The sequence below is a fragment of the Cinclus cinclus genome, chromosome 9 (assembly GCF_963662255.1).
Source record: "Cinclus cinclus chromosome 9, bCinCin1.1, whole genome shotgun sequence".
Classification (NCBI taxonomy): domain Eukaryota; kingdom Metazoa; phylum Chordata; class Aves; order Passeriformes; family Cinclidae; genus Cinclus; species Cinclus cinclus.
The window spans coordinates 12,970,625-12,991,256 of NC_085054.1; the positions used below are offsets into that span (position 1 = coordinate 12,970,625).

Below are 20,632 nucleotides of genomic sequence, written 5' to 3' on the forward strand. Positions count from 1 at the left end.
GTAATTAATAATGCAAAATGCATATTGTTTCATGGGTCACAAGTAAAATTGTTCCATCACAAAATGCTTTCTATTTAGAGAAAACAATTTCCTTAGAACAGCTTCCTCAGATGCACTTCTTTTTTCTCTTTTTTTCCCAAGAGCTTTGTAATGTGGATTAGTGTTGAAGTTGCTAATGTTCTTCCAGAGTGGAGCACTGCCTTTCCTAACAACAGTGTTACATGATTTTGTGGCAGGGAGTTTTCTCTGGTAGGTGGATAAGTACAAGCATCTAATAGGCAGTCAATGGCAGCAGGTCCTTGTGCCCCTTTTGGCAGGGAAAGATCATGGTCTCATCCTGAATACAGTGCCAGGATAATGTGGGAATCTGGAAAGCCCTGGGCTTCAGCGGGAGCTCAAGAGAAGGAGAGTGTGCTCTGCCCACTTCCCTGAACAGGTTTCTCTGAGTTTCTGCACTTGACTGAATTTCTTTCTCTGTTGGGTGATTCTAAATGTAATCTTATGTTTGTTTGTTTTGGGGGGTTTTTTGTTTGTTTTTGTGGTTTTTTGTTTGGTTTTTTTATTTGTTTGTTTGTTTTTGGTTTTTTACATGTAAATTACACTTGTAGTACTCTGAACAAAATGGGACCTTTTTATCTTCTCAAATGTTAGAATTTTTCTATGAAAATGCTTTTATACTTTCTGTTATTCTAGAATAAAAACATTAGGAAATTATATAAAAAAATGCAAAGAGTCTGGCTTTCCAGCTGATATACTGTTTTAGATTAGTTAGGGAAGTTTTAGGATATTTGCCTGCAATATATTTTACAGCCTATAATAAGAGGTAAAACATTCAAAATTTTTCCTTTCAAATACTATTTGGAATTCCAGAAAATCTTGCTATGGCTACAAGTGCAATTTTGTAATGCCAGTGCCTGAAACCTCCTTTAAACCTCCTCCTTTTGCTAACAGAACTCATTAAAGAAGGAAGTTAAGCCTACATATCTCAAGGTGCAAAACAAAATTGCTTAATATTACCTAAGCAACAAACCAGTTCTAACACTGTGAAATCTGTTCTTCATCTCACATTCCTGCCTGAGGAAATTTGAGCTGAATATCAAGATGTAACTGCTGTAATGCTGCCCAGCAATTAATATTAATATTAATGTCAGCCCTGGCCTCACAGTGAATCCACTTTCTTGTCTTCTCTTTCTGTGGCTTTTTCTAATATAAAAAATAGTTCAGATACCCTGTGATAAGATAATTTGAACCCCAAACTTGTCTGTGTGCTGCATAGATTCAGTATTATTTGGGAAGGGGGATGTCTCCACTAGGTAACAAAAGAAAAATCATACAGGGTAATCAAATGTCATTCGTAATCAGCCATAAAGGAGCCAACGGGGGCAACACTTGGGAACTGGGAAAGGTTGTTCTGTAAGGTATGTGGGATTTTGGTGTGGCTAGGAATTGCAGTCGTATCAGTGGCAGAGGCATGCACATCAGGAGGATATAGTGGAAGACATTTACCTTCTATAGGTCTTTAGTTCAAATTTCTTTTAAAACCCTTTTGAAAAACTTCAAAACATTAATTCTTTTGAACTGAATGTGAGGCTTGGGGTAAAAATGCAGATAAGTAAAGGTTTTTGGACCTAGAATTTGCTTCCCCATTTTTAGTTTTCATTAGTTTTTGGGACAGGAAAATTCCTTTCTGTGCATAAGAGGTGTGGCCTTCCCCTAAGTTCCAAGACTTCTTTTTTTTTTTTTTTTTTTTCTTTTTTCTTTTTTCCTTCCTCTCCTAGGAAAAGGTAATCCAAACTGAGAGGTGATATCCAAGCTAACAAGTTATAAAATTATGCAATATGCTACTAAAAGTACTGAGATATTGTTAATATAAGGGCATCTTAAGGACAACTTGATGCCTGATCTGCATGAGGATATCACCATCCATTCAGTATAATCACTTTTAGAAACGCTTTAATGGCAGGAAGCAAGTGTTGTGGTTTTGTATGGTTTGTTTTTGTTGTCTGGTTTGATTGAAACTTCCCTGCAAGCCAGTCAGCCCTCTTGTACAGAGGGAAAATATGTTGTGGACTGTGCCATCAAGTATGTTGGGAGCAATGAGTGTGGACAATGGGCAGAAATCGATGCACAGGGAGTTCCACATGCAAATAAGGAAGAACTTCTTTACTGTGCAGTGACAGGGCACTGGAATGGATTGCCCAGAGAAACAATGGAGTGTCCCTCACTGGACATATCCAAGAACTGTCTGAACACAGTCCTGTGCAATGTGATCTAGGATGACCAGCCATGGTCCTTTCCAGCCTTACCTGTTCTGTGATTCTCTGAAAATTGTATATCAATAAAATTGATTACAGATCATATCACTGCTGATGCTAGAAAACTTCTACTGAATGTGGGCATACTGCAGAGACTTAAATTTATACCAGGGTAACAGTGGTGACATTGAAGTTTTGCACAACTTTAAGGACCATATCACATCAATCTGTGTAGATTAAGAAAGTGCTTCAGTACAGCAAGGCCAGTGGTCACCAGCATGAAGGAGGTGCTCCCTTGGCACAGCTGGGGAATCTGTAGACAAACACTGGAAATCATCAATTTCAACAAGGTTTCTTTGAGGTGTCATTTTGTGGCACACACATAGATAACACAAAGTAGTGAGCAGCCTAAGATCAGGGGAATGTCAAAGATGTGGCTACATTTGTCTCCTCCCTGATTGCTCATCTCCTGGCTGCACTCCTTTCTGGTTTTGTCTGTTTCTAGCAAAAGGTTTTGCAAGACTTGTGTATTATCTGAATGCATAACATAAAAGATTGATGAAAAGTCAAAAATGTTCACGTCCAGAAGGAGATGACAGTGTCCTACTCACTTCTGTATCACCCTATTCTTTTGTTTTTACTATGGGAATGTACATACTCTTAAATCAATTTTCTCATTTTTCCTCATTATTTTCCAATTGCCATCCCAATCTTTTCTCTTCTGTATTTGCATCTGGCTTTCTTCATGCTTTCCACTGCTTTTGCATTTCTTGTCCACTAATTTCTTTCCTTTATCTCATTTTTACTTCTTTTTTCTTTCAGAAAAATTAGAAACATGGAGTTTTAACATGGACTATAAACTGGTCAATTATTCACCTTTATCTCTACTTAAAAATGTCGGTGTCAGCAGTAATAGGAGAAGGGGAACTTTCTCAGGAATGCTGCAGGCAGCGGCAGAAGATTGAGGTCACTAATACTAGGAAAGAGCAGCATTTACAAAGGGCCTGAGAAGTAAAATCTGCCCCAGAAGTCATATCTAATTGTTTGTTTTAAATTCAAAATGTCAGTGGCAACAACAATGACAGTTGGTTTTAATTCTCTTTCAGCAACAAGAACAAGACCCGACTAACCTGTACATTTCCAATCTGCCCCTTTCAATGGATGAGCAGGAGCTTGAGAACATGCTGAAGCCCTTTGGGCAGGTGATCTCCACGAGGATACTGCGGGACTCGAGTGGGACAAGCCGTGGTGTTGGCTTTGCAAGGTACTGCAGTGGTGTTAGCCATGCTGGCAGCCTTTCTCCTTAGTTTTGATTGAAAATGCGAGAATAGGTGGAAAAGGCAGAAATTACTGAGAATGATGAAGTTTGTAAAGAGAAGGGAGATTGAGATGGAGTTATCCAGCAGGATTTTGTTAATTCTTCCTTTGGTAAAGCTGTGTCACATCTTGCTTAAATGGCAAAATCTGAATTTTTTGGTCTTACTGGACAATTATCTGGAATAAGAATTCACTCTAAACCACTTCCTTCTCTTTTCTGTACTTCTCCTTTCTCCTCTATCCCTGAACCAGTAAGCAAGAGTTACATGATGCTTCACAAAAACTTCTCCTTTAACTTTTCTGGCTTGTGGAGTTTGAATCCCAGGCAACAGACCAGAAGGAAGAACCTCTTCCCCAACCCCATGCCTTTTTTTTAAATTTTATTTTCTTCATTATTTCCTTGGAGAAAATGAAATCATTATTGCCCTTTTAACATCAGCCCTTTGAATTTTCAGGCTCATTAACATGATGTTAGCTGAGAAAGAAAATATTTTTATTCACTTACAGTAAACCTCGTTTTAAAATATTTGTGTGCTAAGTCAGATATCTCACACAAATCAACAAGAGCAAATATTTTCCATGAATTAGTAGATACCTCCCAAATATTCTATCCAAATGAGTCTACTTTTTCTCTAGTTAACACAGTTGTTTTTTCTGGGATCTCTTAATTAAAAAGTCTTTTCTGTGCTGTTTTTATTTATCTAAGTTCTCCCTTAAAACTAGTATAACAATCAAAATTTAGAGGCTTTAAATTAGAGGTTTCTGTTAACAAAAATAAGAGCATGCTTTGAGCAAAGAATTGGGATTCTCAAAATATATTGTAAAAACTCTGCAAAATCAAATTTCAGTAATTCAGATGTTCAGCCAGTATTAGCAATAGCTCTGTATTTGAACAAATAGCAGAGTCTAAAATTAGTGCACAGAAAAGAACTGAACAAATTTATCTCCCAACGAGGCCAAAATTTTTAGGGGTTGGCTTTCCTGTGAATTGGGTGGGGAGTATTTCATAGCACTGTGATTTTTTTTTTTAATCTCTTCCCTCAGCAGCCTCCTGACCCCCAACTTTATATACTTGACAAACTGCCCAGTTTCAAGAAGGTATAACAAAGAAACAAAATTAGAAAAAATAGAACCATTTTCATTATTTAAGAGTAGAAAATCACCCAAGTTTGGGTTTTGGTAAAATTTCTTCCTGTCCCCTTTAAAAAAATCAATAAGTGTTTGTAATATTTTTGGGGTAAAAGTAACTGGGCATTTTCATTTCATTAGTATGTATGTGTTTTATATGTGGCTTTCACTTTTTGTACTATAAAGGGTAGAATCCACTAACACCTACTATAAAATTCAGTAGGCATTTTGAATTCATTCAGTCTCTTCTCCCTACACTTGTTTACCACCTCTGCCTTGGTAAATGTTATGGTAGGAAATATGGGAGGGTATATTTTTTCTAATATAGCTGGAAGTGTTCTAGAATCATATGCAAAAGTCAAAAAGACTTGTGCATATCGAAAACCTCACTTGTATCGAAAACATTAAAATAGAATAGTTTTCAAGTATTTTCTCTATTTTTTCTCTGTTATGTATTTTGTGTTTTATATATACATGAGTGAAGTTATTTTTTTTTATAAATGTTTATGTACATAAATTGTAGAATAAGTATTGCTTCTATGTCTAATTTTTTCTACTTTTTTCCTTCTACAAGGTGAGCATTTTTCTTGTATTGGAAAATTCTTGGATACATATTTCTTAGAGTTAAAATTTTCTAAGAAACCTGTAGGCATTAAATAAATATTTTAATTTCTTACCTTTGGGAGACTTTTATTAGGTTAATAGGGAGAAGTGTATTTTTATCAAGTCCAGACTTGAGTCTGAAACTAAATTATATTGTTTGCTTCATGTGACACACAAAAAAAATTAGATTTCTTTAATGGAGATCCAATAATCCAGAACTTCTGAAAATTCTCTAAGAGATATTTTTGGAGTCATTAGGAAAAGTATTTGTTCTGGCTTTTTAGTGGTACTGCTTGTTATCTATGCTTGTATTTTGTCAGGCTGTGCAGAAAGGATATCAGAATTCAAAAGATGCCAAGACTTAGTAATTTTTAGTTTTGATTGTTTGTTGCTGAGGCCATTGGCCTAATTTGTGGATATAAGTTACAGAACATAATGAACAAATGAAATTATCTGTTCAGCATTAACCAAACATCATCTTGCAGGCAGCTGCAAAATAAGTTCTTCTGTTAAGATCTATTTCGTTGTAATTGTGCATCTCAGTTGTTGGCAGTGACAATGTGAGCTGGCAGCTGGGGCTGGCACATCCACGCTGCAGGTGAGGGTGCAGCCACAGCCTCCAGAGCCTCTCCCAGGCCAGCAGGAGCTCTCCAGCTGTGCCCAGTCTGTTAAGTCTGGATCTGACAGCATAAGTGCACAAACCTGTTCAAGATTTTGGATACATTCTCAGTAGCCATCACAGCTATGCTGGTATTGGCTCCTGTTTTGAACTTGGAAACAATTAAGAGCCAGGTGCATCGTTTAGTGGAGATGATGTGTGTAAGCTAAAAGCTGCCAACTCAGTTTGGGTCATGCAGTCAGGCAGGTTTATATTTGAGTTTATTACCCTTAAACTGCACAGACAGTTCTGAATCCTCTCTTGAGAAGGGCATTAACCTTTGCTGCATCCAGCATGTACACTAAGGATTCAGCTGTGATAGTGAGTCAGTCCTTCTGCTTCTTTCAAGACAAGAGAGGTTCTTCAGGCAGCTTGGACAGCTACAATATAATTTCTGAGTAAGAGTATTATTTTCAGTTTGGCACTGACTTTGGTCTCAGAGTGCCTAAAATGTTAATTGAGTTTGGCTTTACCTTTCTGAAGTTATATGTTCTTAGAAAGCATCTTCTCCATTGTTCACACATGGGAAAGCAAGCCACAGTGAAGAGGGAAACAGCAAGAAATATGCTTTAAAAAAATCACAAACATGGGAATCTGGTTGAGTGTTTAATTTATGGAAATTATTCTTTATTTTCTTAGGATGGAGTCAACAGAAAAATGTGAAGCAGTGATTGCTCATTTTAATGGAAAATTCATAAAGACACCAGCAGGAGTTTCTGGTATGTTGCATATATTTCTTACAAGATGTATGAATGGGTTACTGCTTACATGGTGGAAGCCTGTTACACTGATTGTTTTATCTGGCTTCTTCTTTAGAGGCAGGCTTATTAAAATTAAAACTGTGTCTTTTTGGATGGCTGGCTTGCTTGCTTGCTTGGAACACAGTATATTGCTTTTCTGTTGTAAACCTTTTCTAGGAATCAAGTAGTGTTCTCTCCTAGCAGAGAAACAAGCAGCTAAGATGCCAGCTATGTACAAATTTACATCCCACGTAATCCCAGTTGAAGTGAAGAAACGAATATCTGTATCAGAACAGAATTTGGCTGATTGTCCATGGACAGGGCTTTTTTCAGAGGCAAACATGGGCTGTTTTTGTCATTTGTTGATTCTTTTGAAGTATTAAAAAAAAAATTGCTTAGGAAAAAAATGGAATCTGCAGCAATGCCTGGCATGATCATTCACTAGGGAGCTGCATCTCTCAAGTCAGTGTAGGTTTTAAAGTCCTTCAGGAAAATGGAAGGAGGTCAGCATAGAATGCTGCTTCTAGAAATATTGTGCAAGGCAAAATTCAGAGAAGGCTTAGTACAATTTTGTTGTCACACCAAGTTCCTCATCAGTTTGTCTGCTTTGTCAGCATTGTTTCTAAGAGACAAAATGTATGTTCCATGAATACTGAAAAATGAGGAGAGGAAATTCAATGCTGCTGAGTAAAATAGAAAGTAAAGAGGACAATGAAAGAAGGAAAGAATACATGCCTGACATTCCAGGCAGCTTTCAGTCAGCATTTTATTGAGACTCCCGAGTGGGAATTTTACAAATTGCAGTGTTGATGTGGTTGCTGAAGCTGCCTTTATCCCACTGGTGAAATGTTCCCTGCAGCCAGACCCTGTCACTGAGGAGGAGGAAAGCAGCCCTCGGCAGGCAGACAAGAATGTGGCTTGTTTAGTAAGACTCCAAACATGCCTCATCCCTGAAAGATTGCTCCAGTTTGAGTCAGTCTGTGCTGCTGTAAGGATGGAAAATGCTTCAGAGCACAGGAAACCACTCCCTTCGGCAAAACTAATCTAATGCAGTATTTTGGCTTCCCTAGCTTTGCACAGGGATTAATTGTTGATGCCATTACTTGTTTGAAACTTTGTTGCAAAGTCTTGGTAAATTTAACCACATTGTTGCATTTGTTACTTTAGCTATATTATAATTTTTTGTTTGTTACATTTAGTAAAAATGTTACAGCTTGTCTATGTATAAACAGACGTTAATGACACTAAAGAACTGTAACAGAATCTCCTATTAGTGCTTTGCAGTTTGTTAATTTTGATTTTCACTTGCTTTCTCCTGTTCTCAATGAATGAGCCATCAAGCGTGTCATTGCTAATCCTGCTCGGTCTCCAATGGGTCATTGCTGAAGCTGGAGTTGCACCCTTACAAGATGAGGTTCAGCTAGGTCAAAATAAAAAGTTGCTGCATGGAATTGTAGGAATGATTTTTTTTAAAAAAAAACCACTCAATTTTGTTGTCTAGGGTACAGCCTCAGCTCTTTGTTTCCATGCTGGTGCTGTGAAGTTTCATTGCTCCTTGCAAAGGTTTTTATGGAGTTCAAATTCTTCCCAGAGTTCCATACCACATAGCAAGTACCTGTCCAATAATGCAGTCTTATTAGAGAATTCAGCTTATGCAAAACAGTACACTGCAGTCTGCCAAAAAGTGGGGCAGAGTCATGAGGCAACTGTGATTTTGGACTACGTGCACAGAGAAAACTGGATGGTAGTAGGAAAACTCTTGAACAAGCAAAGATTAGGAAACTGTTTTGAAATAGATAAGTGACCATTGGCTTTACAAAAGATCGGGTTCAGATAGACGCAAAACAAAATCATAAAACCAAATCTATGTCTAAATTAGAACACTGTGTCCTAGAAACTTGGCTAAAATCAGCAAAGGGAGCTGGTTCTAAAAACACTGTTATCAGGATGAAGAGGGTAGGAGAGATGGGCCTGTAATGAAATAGGTGTGGGAGGAAGAACATTTGTTCAACAAAAACATGCTTTCATAATGCAGCTTTGTTATTTTAACTAAGTTTGGGCTTTAATGGAAGAATGGGTTAAACAGTTATAGAAAGCATAAGTGAAACCTCCTCTGGAGCATGAGAAGACACAATGAAAAAACCTCTAAGCAGCTGAGAAGGCCAAGGATTAACACAGGGTGGTCACAGAAGTGTCAACTCCAGAGTTAGGTGAGTGACTGGGCACTGATTATGCTGAGCAAGCTAAACCCAGGTATAACTGGCCATTCAGGCTTTATTTAACTTAATGAAATATATTCAGTATTTAGTGTGTCCTTGTTTATCTTCAGTACAGAAGAGGAAAGGTTAGCTCAGAGAGCAATTTGAAATGCACTGCAAATTGGTATAATCCTGAAACTCCTAGAAGTGATGTGTTAGTTTCACCATTTGTAGTTGGGTTTTGTCCTTTTTTCATGTGAGTTATTGTATTAGTTGATTGTGTTTTATGGACTATTACTTCCTCTCCATTTTGTCAAGGAAAACCAAACTTCGAACTTCAATTTTTGTACTTGATTATCTTCTCAACTATGATATGTACTTGTTAATATGATTGTTATAATTTTACAGTAACTTTTGCATTGCCAATCTCCTCCTTAAACAACTATTGTTTTCAGTGAGGAACGTAATACTTACAGCTTTTTTATTCCCCTGTGAAATGTATGCATCATGGTGTGAATTGGAGGAAGCAGACCAGACTGATATAAAGAGCCAGGAGCCAGCAGAGGAGCACTGTACTTAGCCTTCCTCCTCTAAAGATGATACTCAGTGTTCACTGGCTTTTAGTCTTTTGTTGGATCCATAGTAATTGTAGAAATTATCCTCTGGGGAAAATCTTGAAAGGAATCTCATCACAGTAGCATGTAACTGTATGGTGATATGTGAGAATAGTTGTATAAATAATTACCTGAAGCAGCTGTACTGTAGAAAATGTAAGGTATGTGCAAATCTGAGTGTATTTTTCTCTCTTATATTTAAAATAAGAAATATAGAAGTTAGAAAGTTACAGAAGTTTTATGCCTATTCTGTAGGCTCTATGGATTATTTAATACTACTTCTACTGAAGAAGAGCTTAGGTGATTTTAGTTTAGTGGGTACAAGGTAGAGAGCATTTTTTCTCAGCAGCCCATGCCATTTTTATTTCAGGAATGGCTGGCTGTGGTAATGATTAAAAAATCAAAAATTATCCATGATCCACCTCTCTCTTCCCACTTAGGATAAAGATATTGGTCACTCAGATGCACTTTTTAGGGAGAAAATTGACTGTGGAAAAGCCCTACTCCTGCCTGTGTTCTTGACTAGACTAGGAAGAGCTCCACCAGCAATGATATATGCTACAGTTTGAAATGGTCTGGCCTTGGACATATTTCTAGTGCAGGGAGGAGTGAAAATGGAGCCCTGAAGTAGCTGTCTTCTGTCAGTCATATTCTAGTGTTTTCAAGTTTCTTACCTTTACAAAGTATCCAGCACTGAAGATCTCTAGTGAATGTAAGTTGCTTGACCATAAATCCAATTTTTCATTCAATTATCTTTCACAGATCCTTTAGAAAAAATACCTTAATCACACCCTGAAATCTCCTGCTACAGTGTCTCAAGGGCTAACAGTGCTGATGTTGCTTCTGGTTGTCACCTTGAAGGCAGAGGAACAAAAATTTCATTCCTTTGATCGAGACCCTGATCTTAGCTCAGCTGGTCAGAGCATGGTGCTGAGACACCAGCATTGTAGGCTTGATACCTGTATGGGCCATGCACTTAAGATTTGGACTTGGAAGGTACCCACAGGGATCATCAACTATGAATATTTCGTGAAATCCGTGAATTAGAGGCTTTTACTGCTCTAACTCACATAATTTGCAATTGCTGCTTAGTTTTAAGAAGCAACATAGGAATAGGAGAGAAAAATGCTTCTTAAAATTACTCAAAATATCCTTCTTTAACAAATTATTAAACCCTGTATAAATTATTAAAGCAATGTAATCCTGAGCATTATGTTTAAGTGAAGACTAGGATGGTGAAGAGTATAATGTTTAATTTCTCTTTAATCATATAAAGCTACCCTGATCTTGGGTTGCACAATTTCTTTTTTAGTTCCCAAAGCCTTTGGCAAAAGTTTCAAGCTGTACAGGCTTGCTCTATCATTAAAGTGATGTTTTAATGTCAAAATTCATTAAGTCCCATATGCTTTGCACTAGAAAATAAGCAATGAAAGTCTCTAAAAGATGCAGTTTAACTGAAAACTGAGTAAAGGAATAGTATTTTTCAACTCTTTTGTTGTATTTTTCAGTAACTGAAAGTAGGATTTATTGAAAGGTTGATAAAATTAGCCATGTAAAGTCAAGGGTGTAAACTCAAGGTCCAACAAAGAGCATCAGTTTTGTTCTTACATTTATAGTATCACCTGGTACAAATTTTCGTAGACACTGAACAAAGACAAACTGAATTCCAACATAGAGATGTGCACAAAGTGTCTACAGCAACGGAGAATTGACTCTCTGGACTAATATTGCATTCACCTTTCTCTTCTGCAAAAGCATTGGCCCTAGAGCAGAGTGATTCAGGGCAGGAAGAGATGGTCAGCACTTCCCGTGCCCAAGTTTTAAAGCCCTGACCTGATGTTGCAGACCAGGAAAGCTCATGGTTACAGATCCCCTCCATAGCTGCAGCTCAACAGGCAAACCACTGGCAGTGTTGGTTTGCAATGGGTGTCAGAAGAGTGGTGTCCTAGCTGCAAAAGCTTAGCTCCACTGTAAGTTGTAGCCTTTTGCATCAGGTACTTCTCAGCTGTGAATGCAACTCTGAATATTTGTACTCTGCCTTTGTCTTGCACATACGGACAAGTCACTGAATGATTAATGATCTGCTTCATCACTAGGCTTGCATAGTTCCCAGCAATTAAACAATAAAAATGACTCTCCCTTCCTTCCTGTACTTCAAAAGATTGCTTAATTGGTCTGTAGGACTGTTTAGAGCTTTTTGTTCAAATACGTATCATGTGTGTGCTCTCGTATGCAAGAGAGAGAATACGGTGTGTGTTCATGAAGAATGTGAGAAAAGGTAAGCTGAAGAAATAAGGTTCAGATATTATTTTCAAGAGAGTAAGGTCTATGTTCATTCTTTGGTGGGAGGGAGATCAGTAGGTCAAGATAAACCTGAGAAGGTTTATCTCCTTCTCATGACCCTCCCTCCAGTGACCATCAGTCATTGTGTTGTTGCAGGAAGGAGCACGGTGCTATTCAGGTCACGTGTATGGAAGAGCAGCCAAAAATTGCAATTGGGCTTTCAACTGGAGCTGTCCCCACTGTCAGCATTCAGATCTTGAGGCAGAGTCAGGGAAGGCAAATGCTGTACAGCCTGCTCACAGCAGCTGCTGGTGTTAAGTTAGATGGTCTGTGTGGGGTTGTTTTAGCGTGAGTTGGAGTTCGCAGCGTTTGGCGTCTTTGATGGGTGCAGTGAGGAGCAAGGGAAGGTGGAAGGTCAGGGAAGGCAAGGATGGATCATGGCTGGGTCTGTGTTCAGTAAGATGGAGCACTATGTTCTAGTAGATCACAAATTGATAGCTTTTTACATGTTTAGGTTTCTTTGTTGATGTAGGCTTTGGATAATATGTGTGCAAAATCCAGTATGTTTCTATAATTCTTACTCCATTTTTTCTTCCTCTTTAAATTTGTTGGAGAATTTTTACAGTGCAATGCAGAAGATGTTTAATCATCTAAAATGTAGCTGTTTTGAGCTAGTGACAAAAAATTCAGATTTGTTCTTAAAATAGGCTTTTTATGAACATTTAATTCAAATATTTGGACAGGTTTACTCTGCTTTTTTTTAATATCTTTATGTTGAGACAATGATGGGAAATAATAGCACAAATAATGCGTCCAGGAAAGCTTTTTACAATTCATTGTAGGCATTTTTTAATGAAAGCATAATGCAGCTTTAAATAAAGCATTTACTACCTTTGAGGGCTATAATACAGAATGACAGGGCTAGAAACCTTTTCCTTATGTCTTTCTGTACTGTTCTCATGCCAGAGAAACTGAATTTTGAAATGAAATTTTGATTTCATCCAAAATTTTATGGTGCATATTTTGAAAGTCACATATGCTCCTCATAAAAGTAGGAGGAGCATATTTTTTGAAATAATGTCTAAGTAACCAAAATATTCAGCTTGGAGAAAAGCTTTTTTTCATTTAGAGCAGGTAACTTCAGTATTTAGACCTCCTCTGTCAGTGTCCAATGGATTTTTGTTTTCCACACTGTAAAATCAAAATAATTTCAGACCAGAACCTTACACATTTATCCATATTGGCTAATATATTCTGAGATCACCTCCTGTTATTTCAACAGAAATGTATGTGGGCTAAAGTGCTTTGTGCTATGACCAAGGTTATTTGATATTGCTTTTATAAAGCAACATCAAATCATCCATCACCATATTGATATAGTACCTTTTTGCTCCAAATATGTTGAAACAGAAGTTGCTTCACATAATAGAAGATCCCAAAGCCAAACTCAGTTTTGGAAATGCCAGAAATCCCCTCAGAAATGCAAGGTTTTGAAGAGAGTATTTTCCAGTTTGTCTCCTACTTTAGGGTTTCTGTTATTTCCTTGTTCATTTGCTCCATCATCTATAGGTCTCCTATATTTTTCTAGTGTCATTAGCCTAACCTTTTCCTGGATTATTTTATGATTATAGGATTTTAATTACCATTCTCTGAAGGATAATACATTTTAAATTAATTTGGTTGTCATGTTTAATGTTATAGTCTGACACTGTATAGCAGCACACAGGTAGGAGAGGTCCAGGTCTCTGACCTGTGTGGTCAGTGCTGGAGATGAGACAGGGAACCACACACCAGTTCTGTCTCCCTTTTTTATAGAGAAGGCTGTCAAAAGATGTGTCATGCAAGAAGTAAATATTTTTCCAGTAGAACCAGACCTACTGTTTTAGGTGTGACATCCAAAGCCAGGTATGACTGGGCCATTAATGCTTGTTTTGTGCCAAAGTTTTAAAAGTCAAGCTCTTCATGACATTATGCATCTCTGAGGTTTTCAATACCAGTCATCTTTTGCAAATGCAGACAGGGTGAAGAGACATCAACACTCACCATGACTATATTAACAGATTTTTTTGAAAATTTTTTGGGGGTGGTTTTTTTTTTTGCAGGTGGCCTTCCCACCATATGTGTTTACTCTGCATTTGGAAACTTGTATGTTTTCAGGTCCAGCCATGTCTCCTGAAGATGTTTCCAAACAGAGTGTGACTGGAGGAGTGTCATGGTAAAGCTTAGACAGCTCATGTGTCAGGAATTATTGGCAGAGAAGCATTTATATCCAAGTCATAACAGTGCTTCCACCCTGTGATTAGGGAGGGTGTGGTGTGATGCAGCAGAGCTGTGCTTCAGCCACAGGTACTTGGAAATGTGGAAGCTAAGAACAGGGAAAGAAAGAATACTATGCAAACCTTTTCATTGCTTTAATTCTGCCATTAAAAATTGAATTCATGGTGAAGATTGTATTAGGAAAAATAATAACAACAATAACAACAAAAAATAATAAAGTATGGTGATGCCATTTCATGGCAGTATACAAAAAACCCCAAAAGAACAGTCTTGAAGATTTTCTGGTTGCATTGGGTGTTCTTTATAGAGCAGAGAGAAAATAGGAATGGACAGTTCTGGCATTTTCTTGGTACAAGGTGTCAGGAGATAAAGGTGCTCACTCTCCCTTGCTAGCTGGAGTAGTGAATATACTGTGCCAGCTTTTCTGCCTGCTGTGGATGAGTAAAACACTTTTAAGTTTTGGGACATTACTGAAACCTTCAAGGGGTGGGGAGAATGTTATAGATCTTTGGCCAGATTTTTTCTCCACCTTCCTTAGATATACTTCCGAAGAGACAAAGCTCATAATTCAGATTACAGTTCTTGTTCAGCCCAGACCAAGAGACACATACTCAGGATATACACACCATGTTTCTTTCCAACAGGTTTTACACCAGTAGTTTAAAATCAAATATATAAGGCATTCCAGGTGCTCTGTGTGTGGCAGCTGTCTTTGTGCTATGCCGAATGGCTGTTGATGCTGTAGTACAGCTCTGTGTTATTTAATTGTCATATTTGGAATACAGCTTAAAACCCCATTATACCTCGTTTGGAGAGTTGAACACCTGTCTGAGTGCTACTTCAACTAATTTTTCTGCTTTGTTCTCAGTTCCTGCAGAACCTTTATTGTGCAAGTTTGCCGATGGAGGACAGAAGAAGAGACAGAATCAGAATAAATACATACAGAATGGAAGAGCATGGCACAGAGAAGGCGAGGTGAGACTTGTAAGTCCTCCCTTCAAGCTTGAGTGTGGGTGTGCAATAATGAATGCTTAGGAAAATGATAGGCATTGAGAATTCTTGGCTTGGGTCTTTGGCATATTAAAAATGTGCAAGCAACTCTTACCTGACAGTTAGTGTCTCTATAAAAGAAAATACTTAACTGTGTCTTTCTTCTGAGGAGAAAAGGAAAAATGTGAAATGCTGAGTCCTATCTTGTTAATTGAACAATAAAATCTCCTTCAACTTGGTCATAATATAAACTTCAGCTTTCTCATATTGTTAAACTACCAGAAACATAACTGTGCTTACATGCAGTAAATAATCCTTTGATCTGTGCAACACTAAAATGCACATCACTTTCACAAGATTAAAACAGTATACCAGTGCCATGCAGCATTATTATTTGTAGTCAATTGTTTTAATCTTTAATGTTCAAGATAATAGTTTCATAGACCTACTGTGGTTAGCAAGCCTAGACACCTCGTTTATATTAGACAGGAAAATTCAAATGTGCCATTCATTCTTATAGTTCATATATTGTAGGCAACACCCTAACATAATCATCTGGATGCCCTGAATCTCAAACACGCACATGTTCTTTTAGCCAGGTATTTAATAGATTGCATTTTGTTCCTCATGATTGGAACATGGAAACTTGTATTCACAATCAGTATTGCTGATTCTCTTCACTGTATCATTACTATTTTCAATTAACCTTTTCCCTAAGTTTTGGTAATTATTTCAGTACAAATTTTCAGTTAAAAATGAGACAACTAAAGAAAGAATAAGAGAAATAATTTACAATTAAAATTAATTTTGTCAATGCTTTCTTTTCTACTTTTTTTTTTAAAGGCTGGAATGACACTCACATATGATCCAACCACAGCTGCTTTACAAAATGGGTATGTTGAGTAATATCACACTAAGAAAAAAAAAAGTTTACATTATGAAAGATGCACAGAACTAGCATTTAATAAATATTTCTGCATTTTCTAGATTTTATCCATCACCCTACAGTATTACAGCAAACAGAATGATCACTCAGACATCCATTACACCATATATTGCTTCTCCGGTTTCTACATACCAGGTTTGTATTTAGAACTTGGTAGCTGAAATGGTTCACTGGAGCTTATGTTTATTTATCAATTGTTACATCTGGTTTTATGAGGTCTCCAATAATGGTTAATTTTAATGAAGTGGCCTCCTTGTGCTGTACAGCATGAAAGTGACAGCCTGAAAACCTGAGTGTGTGTTAGAGGAAGCACAGCGATTTAATGAGATCCTGGTGTCTTGCAAAACCAACTCTCCAACTTGTGCTGATGGCTGAGGGATTTGTAGCCACTTCTGCATTTCAGAGGAGATTTTTCATTTTCTCTCAGTCAAATTCTTTTAATGTCACCAGTATATCTGAAGTATATCTGAATAATTATTCTTTATTTAAAACCTTACTGGTGTAATTAAATTAATTTTAAAATATGTTTTTCCATGCATTTTGAGCATTTCTCTGTTTTTTTTCTCAGGAAGCCCAACAATAATATCTTGTGTAGTTGTACTGAGAAGGGTACAGAAACATTCTTGACATTAGAGAAGGAAATTTGAAAAAAAGGAGCTCAGAGTTCAAATTCCTTTAGCAGTCAAATTCTGTGTTTTTAAATTAGAACTAAAGCATTTTATTACCCTAGGACAGTATTTGTAAACCAAAGGTTACTTTATTTCGAACAATAAATTTTGGCCATTTTTGGTCCAAAGCTTTCTGAAGAGGGATTTGATAGGTGCCATCATGAGTCCTCACAAAGGATATTGATAGACAGTTTAACACATTGAGAAATTATATGGAACAGTTTTAGCACTTTGATATAGATCTCTTAGGAATCCTCAATTTTAGGGCAGCGTACATTTCAGTTTACAAACAACTAGCTTTAAATACGACTAGTATGGCAGTCTCAGATGTGTGCTCTGTAATTACTACTTGAGACATGCCAATTATGCCAGTGTACACTAAATGATGAGCTATTTTGGCATTTTACTGCTTAACACATAGATGGAGTAAACAGCAGTGATTCAGGTCATAAATAACCCAAACTAATTAAATTTAGAGAATTCTTACCTCTATGTGTCAGGGGAAAGGAGAAGAGGCTGTTTGCTTTCTAGTGAGAGAGACGTGCTGAGCTTTCTAATGTGCTATGTGTGTGAATGAATATGGAAGGGTATGTAAAGGGGAGGTGGAAGGCTAACAAAGGCACTCTGGGCCATTTCATCAGCTGTCTCTTGCAGAAATTTCCACATAGCCTTCAATTCCAAGTGAGGAGGATGAGGAAGAATTGTCTGGTATTAGTCTGGAGATCTAATGCTGTCTTGCATGAGCAAAGTGTTGTGTAGGAGTTAAACAGTGTTTTCTGGTGTGAAGGGCAGCTGGATTATTTTTATTAATTTCTGAGGTAACTTATGCACACAATGTTTGCTCTCGGCAGACAGTGCTAGACTGTATTTTTCAGTATAGTGAATCATTCTGCTTGGTACTGCATTACCTCAGAAATTACAGTAAGTTCTTACCCAGAAAAATATTTCAGTGAAATTAACTGCTATTCTTTATTAAAATATAAATTATTTATCAATACAAGACTCAGATATTCAGAATCCAAGTAAAAATTGGAAGTTGGCATGGAAACGCACTACTTAGCAATACAGTATTATTTTTTGGGCTTATTGAGATAGGCAGACCACAATCCATTATGTTTCCACAAATGTAGTTACCAGTATTTCAATATACATGGCATGGAGCTTAAATTATTGTGGATGGAGTTATTAATATCATTATGCTTGAAGTGACACAGTAATTGGAATTGAAAATTAAATTTAAGTATTCTGTGTTTGGGAGGAAGGAGGTTCTTAGCCAGAAGGGTTTCGCAATTTGAGTATTAGTCACATCTTCATTACTGATCCCTTCTCACTGAAACCTGCAGCTTTCTGTCTTCCACACAACAGGACCTATCACACAAGCAAAGTTTGTTTTGAGTTTGTTTTTTTGGGTTTTTTTTTTTTGGTTGGTTGGGGTTTTTTTGTTGTTTTTTTTTTTTTTGTTGTTGTTGTTTATTTTGGTTTTGTTTTTGTTTTTTGTCTTTGAGGCATTGTATAGCCTGCTCCTAGATTTATTCTTATTCAGATAAACAAATTTAATAAAGTTTTGGCTCGTGTTTGTTTCTGCAACCCCTGTATACCCAAATGACTGCCCTGAGCCAGTTACTATCATAGTGTGAGATTAGCCAAAGCTTTAGTCAGGCTGTACTGGTATTTTTGCCATTAAGATTCTGCCTGAGGAAAAGGGAGTGTTCCAGTCTTTTCCATTCCATTTTTGAACTCCTATTTGCTCTCTTCCTGACTGAAAAAGAAAAAAAAAACAAAAAAAAAAAAACAAAAAAACCCAACTCTGGTTTGAAAGTAAGTACAAAAAGGAGGCAAGAAATATGTCCATCTTCAAGAAAATACCTCACCTGGATTTTTTTCAAGGCTGTGTGTTTACCTGTCCAGTTCACAGGACTCTGGGAATGATGGTAGAAGCATTTAAAAGGCTTTAAATGTCCAGCACCAGTGGTGAGCTGCTCTGTGTGCAGTGCAGGTCAGATTCCTGCCTTACCATGCACACCTACAGCAGGTGGGGAGGAAACATTTTTGTCCTTACCTTTAGTATTTCTTGCAGCACACTTTTTCAAAGAGCTGTTGCACCTAGCTCTTTTTAACCAGGATAACAATATAACCTGTTAGTTTCCCTCTTTATAATTCACTTTGTCATTCAAAGTTAGGCATTCTACTGCAGTTGAAGTATTTGGGAGATCACAGATTTTAGAGAGAGAAGGTGCTTGTTGCAAGAGCAGGGACTCTCATCAGAACCTCTTCCTGTGCTTTGGGAATAACAGACCACAATGGCTCAGAGAAGAACAGTTCTCCCAAATCTTCCCCCTTTTCCTGGAACAAGATTACAGCAGAATTCCTGATACTTTTTTCAGTTGTGAAAATACAGTAATTTATTTTGTTCAGATCACACTAGAAGACAAATGGTGCTATACCTTCTGAGATCCCAATTACTTTTCTACAAAGGAATTTCAGAGACAGAAGGAGCTTCTTTTTCAGTGTAGCAGAAATCTGTCATTCATCTCTTTGACTCCTTTCACAGTATTTGATAAAGTTTCTGAAACCTGCACTAAAATAATTGTCTTTTGTTCTGAAAGGTGTATGTGGTGTATGGTCTCCAAAGCTTGTCTCTGATTTACAGATCACAATGAATACATTGTTCATAGAAATCAGTGTTGTTCCACAGAGGGACTAATTGAGTTAAGAAGTCAATAAGGGAGGAGGCATGTTAACATGATTTAAGTCATTACTCTATTTAAGTTGAATATTCCAAAATGTGTAAAATGAAAAAAATGCCCATTTTGTTCTAGGTTCAGAGTCCTTCTTGGATGCAGCCTCAACCATATATAATGCAGCACCCAGTAAGTTTTTAACCTTCTCCATTGCTGTGTTTATGCATTATATGAACATGTTACATACTTTAAACAACAGGAAGTATGTCAATTCCTGCCCAGTTATTTCCATAGATTAAAATGAAAAGTGAAACAAAGACAGTGACTTGAACTGGGGCCTCATTTTATTAGGAAAAAAAAAAGAAAGCTACCTTCCGAGTATAGAATATCATGAGGACCATTAGAGAAAACTTCCAAGAGGAAACTTCATGGCGTTGTTTTTTGGTTTTATTTTGTTTTATTTTACTTTAAATGGAAAGCATTTTGCAAATACCAAATGTTTTCCATACTGTCTACCTTTCAGGAGCTGAAATTGGAGACCCAGTGTTTTGGAATAGATCTACAATAGTTCAGACTGGATAATTTGTGAAAGACAGATGGATGTAGTGATATGAATGACATTATGGGCACTCACTTGAGAAAACCTGCATAGCTTGTTCTGGCTTTACCACTCATGAGTAATGCTGGTCTCCCTACACTCACTTTTGGCTGTGGCATCTGTACCAGACTGTCAGACATTCTAATCTCTGCTCTCCCATGATATTTTGCTTCTTGTCTGTGTCATTTGCCAATTAAGTACCATTACATCTGAGACTTACTGGGTTTCTCGAGATGAGCATTACTAATAACAGGCACTTTAATACATGCACTCACATAGTTAACAAACAGGTCTGCTTCCAGATATAGAAAGGATATTGTCTTGACTTTAATTAACCTTTCAATGCAGATTATAGAATGTAAATCTTGTTGGCAAAACATTTGCTTCTTGGGCATGTAGAGAAGGTGATGTTGAACCAGAACACCCTCTCACACACTTAACTGTTGTTGTATTTGTGGTTTTTGATGTTAAATACCCATACACAGAGCAGGTTTTAACTTCCTTCTCTATAAACACAGATTTTCATAAAACAACATCCTGCAAATAATGCTGTGAAAAACAAGAGTTGATATGTTATAGTGGTGTATTAGTTTGGATATATTAGTTTCACAGGTACACAAGATGAGATTTCACAGCAGAAAATAAAGACCTAGATTCTAGACTGAAGTTTGGTTTT

General features: G+C 37.1%; 1 protein-coding gene across 1 annotated transcript in view; it reads left to right on the forward strand.

The window, feature by feature from the left end:
* The window catches only part of RBMS1 (RNA binding motif single stranded interacting protein 1), a 90,520-nt gene that overhangs the window by 61,378 nt on the left and 8,510 nt on the right, over positions 1-20,632 (forward strand). Inside the window, exons 5-10 of the mRNA XM_062498409.1 lie at positions 3,362-3,519; positions 6,601-6,680; positions 14,942-15,057; positions 15,907-15,956; positions 16,051-16,144; positions 19,497-19,547. Coding sequence (XP_062354393.1) covers positions 3,362-3,519; positions 6,601-6,680; positions 14,942-15,057; positions 15,907-15,956; positions 16,051-16,144; positions 19,497-19,547 — 549 coding nt within the window. The remainder of the gene's footprint in view (positions 1-3,361; positions 3,520-6,600; positions 6,681-14,941; positions 15,058-15,906; positions 15,957-16,050; positions 16,145-19,496; positions 19,548-20,632) is intronic.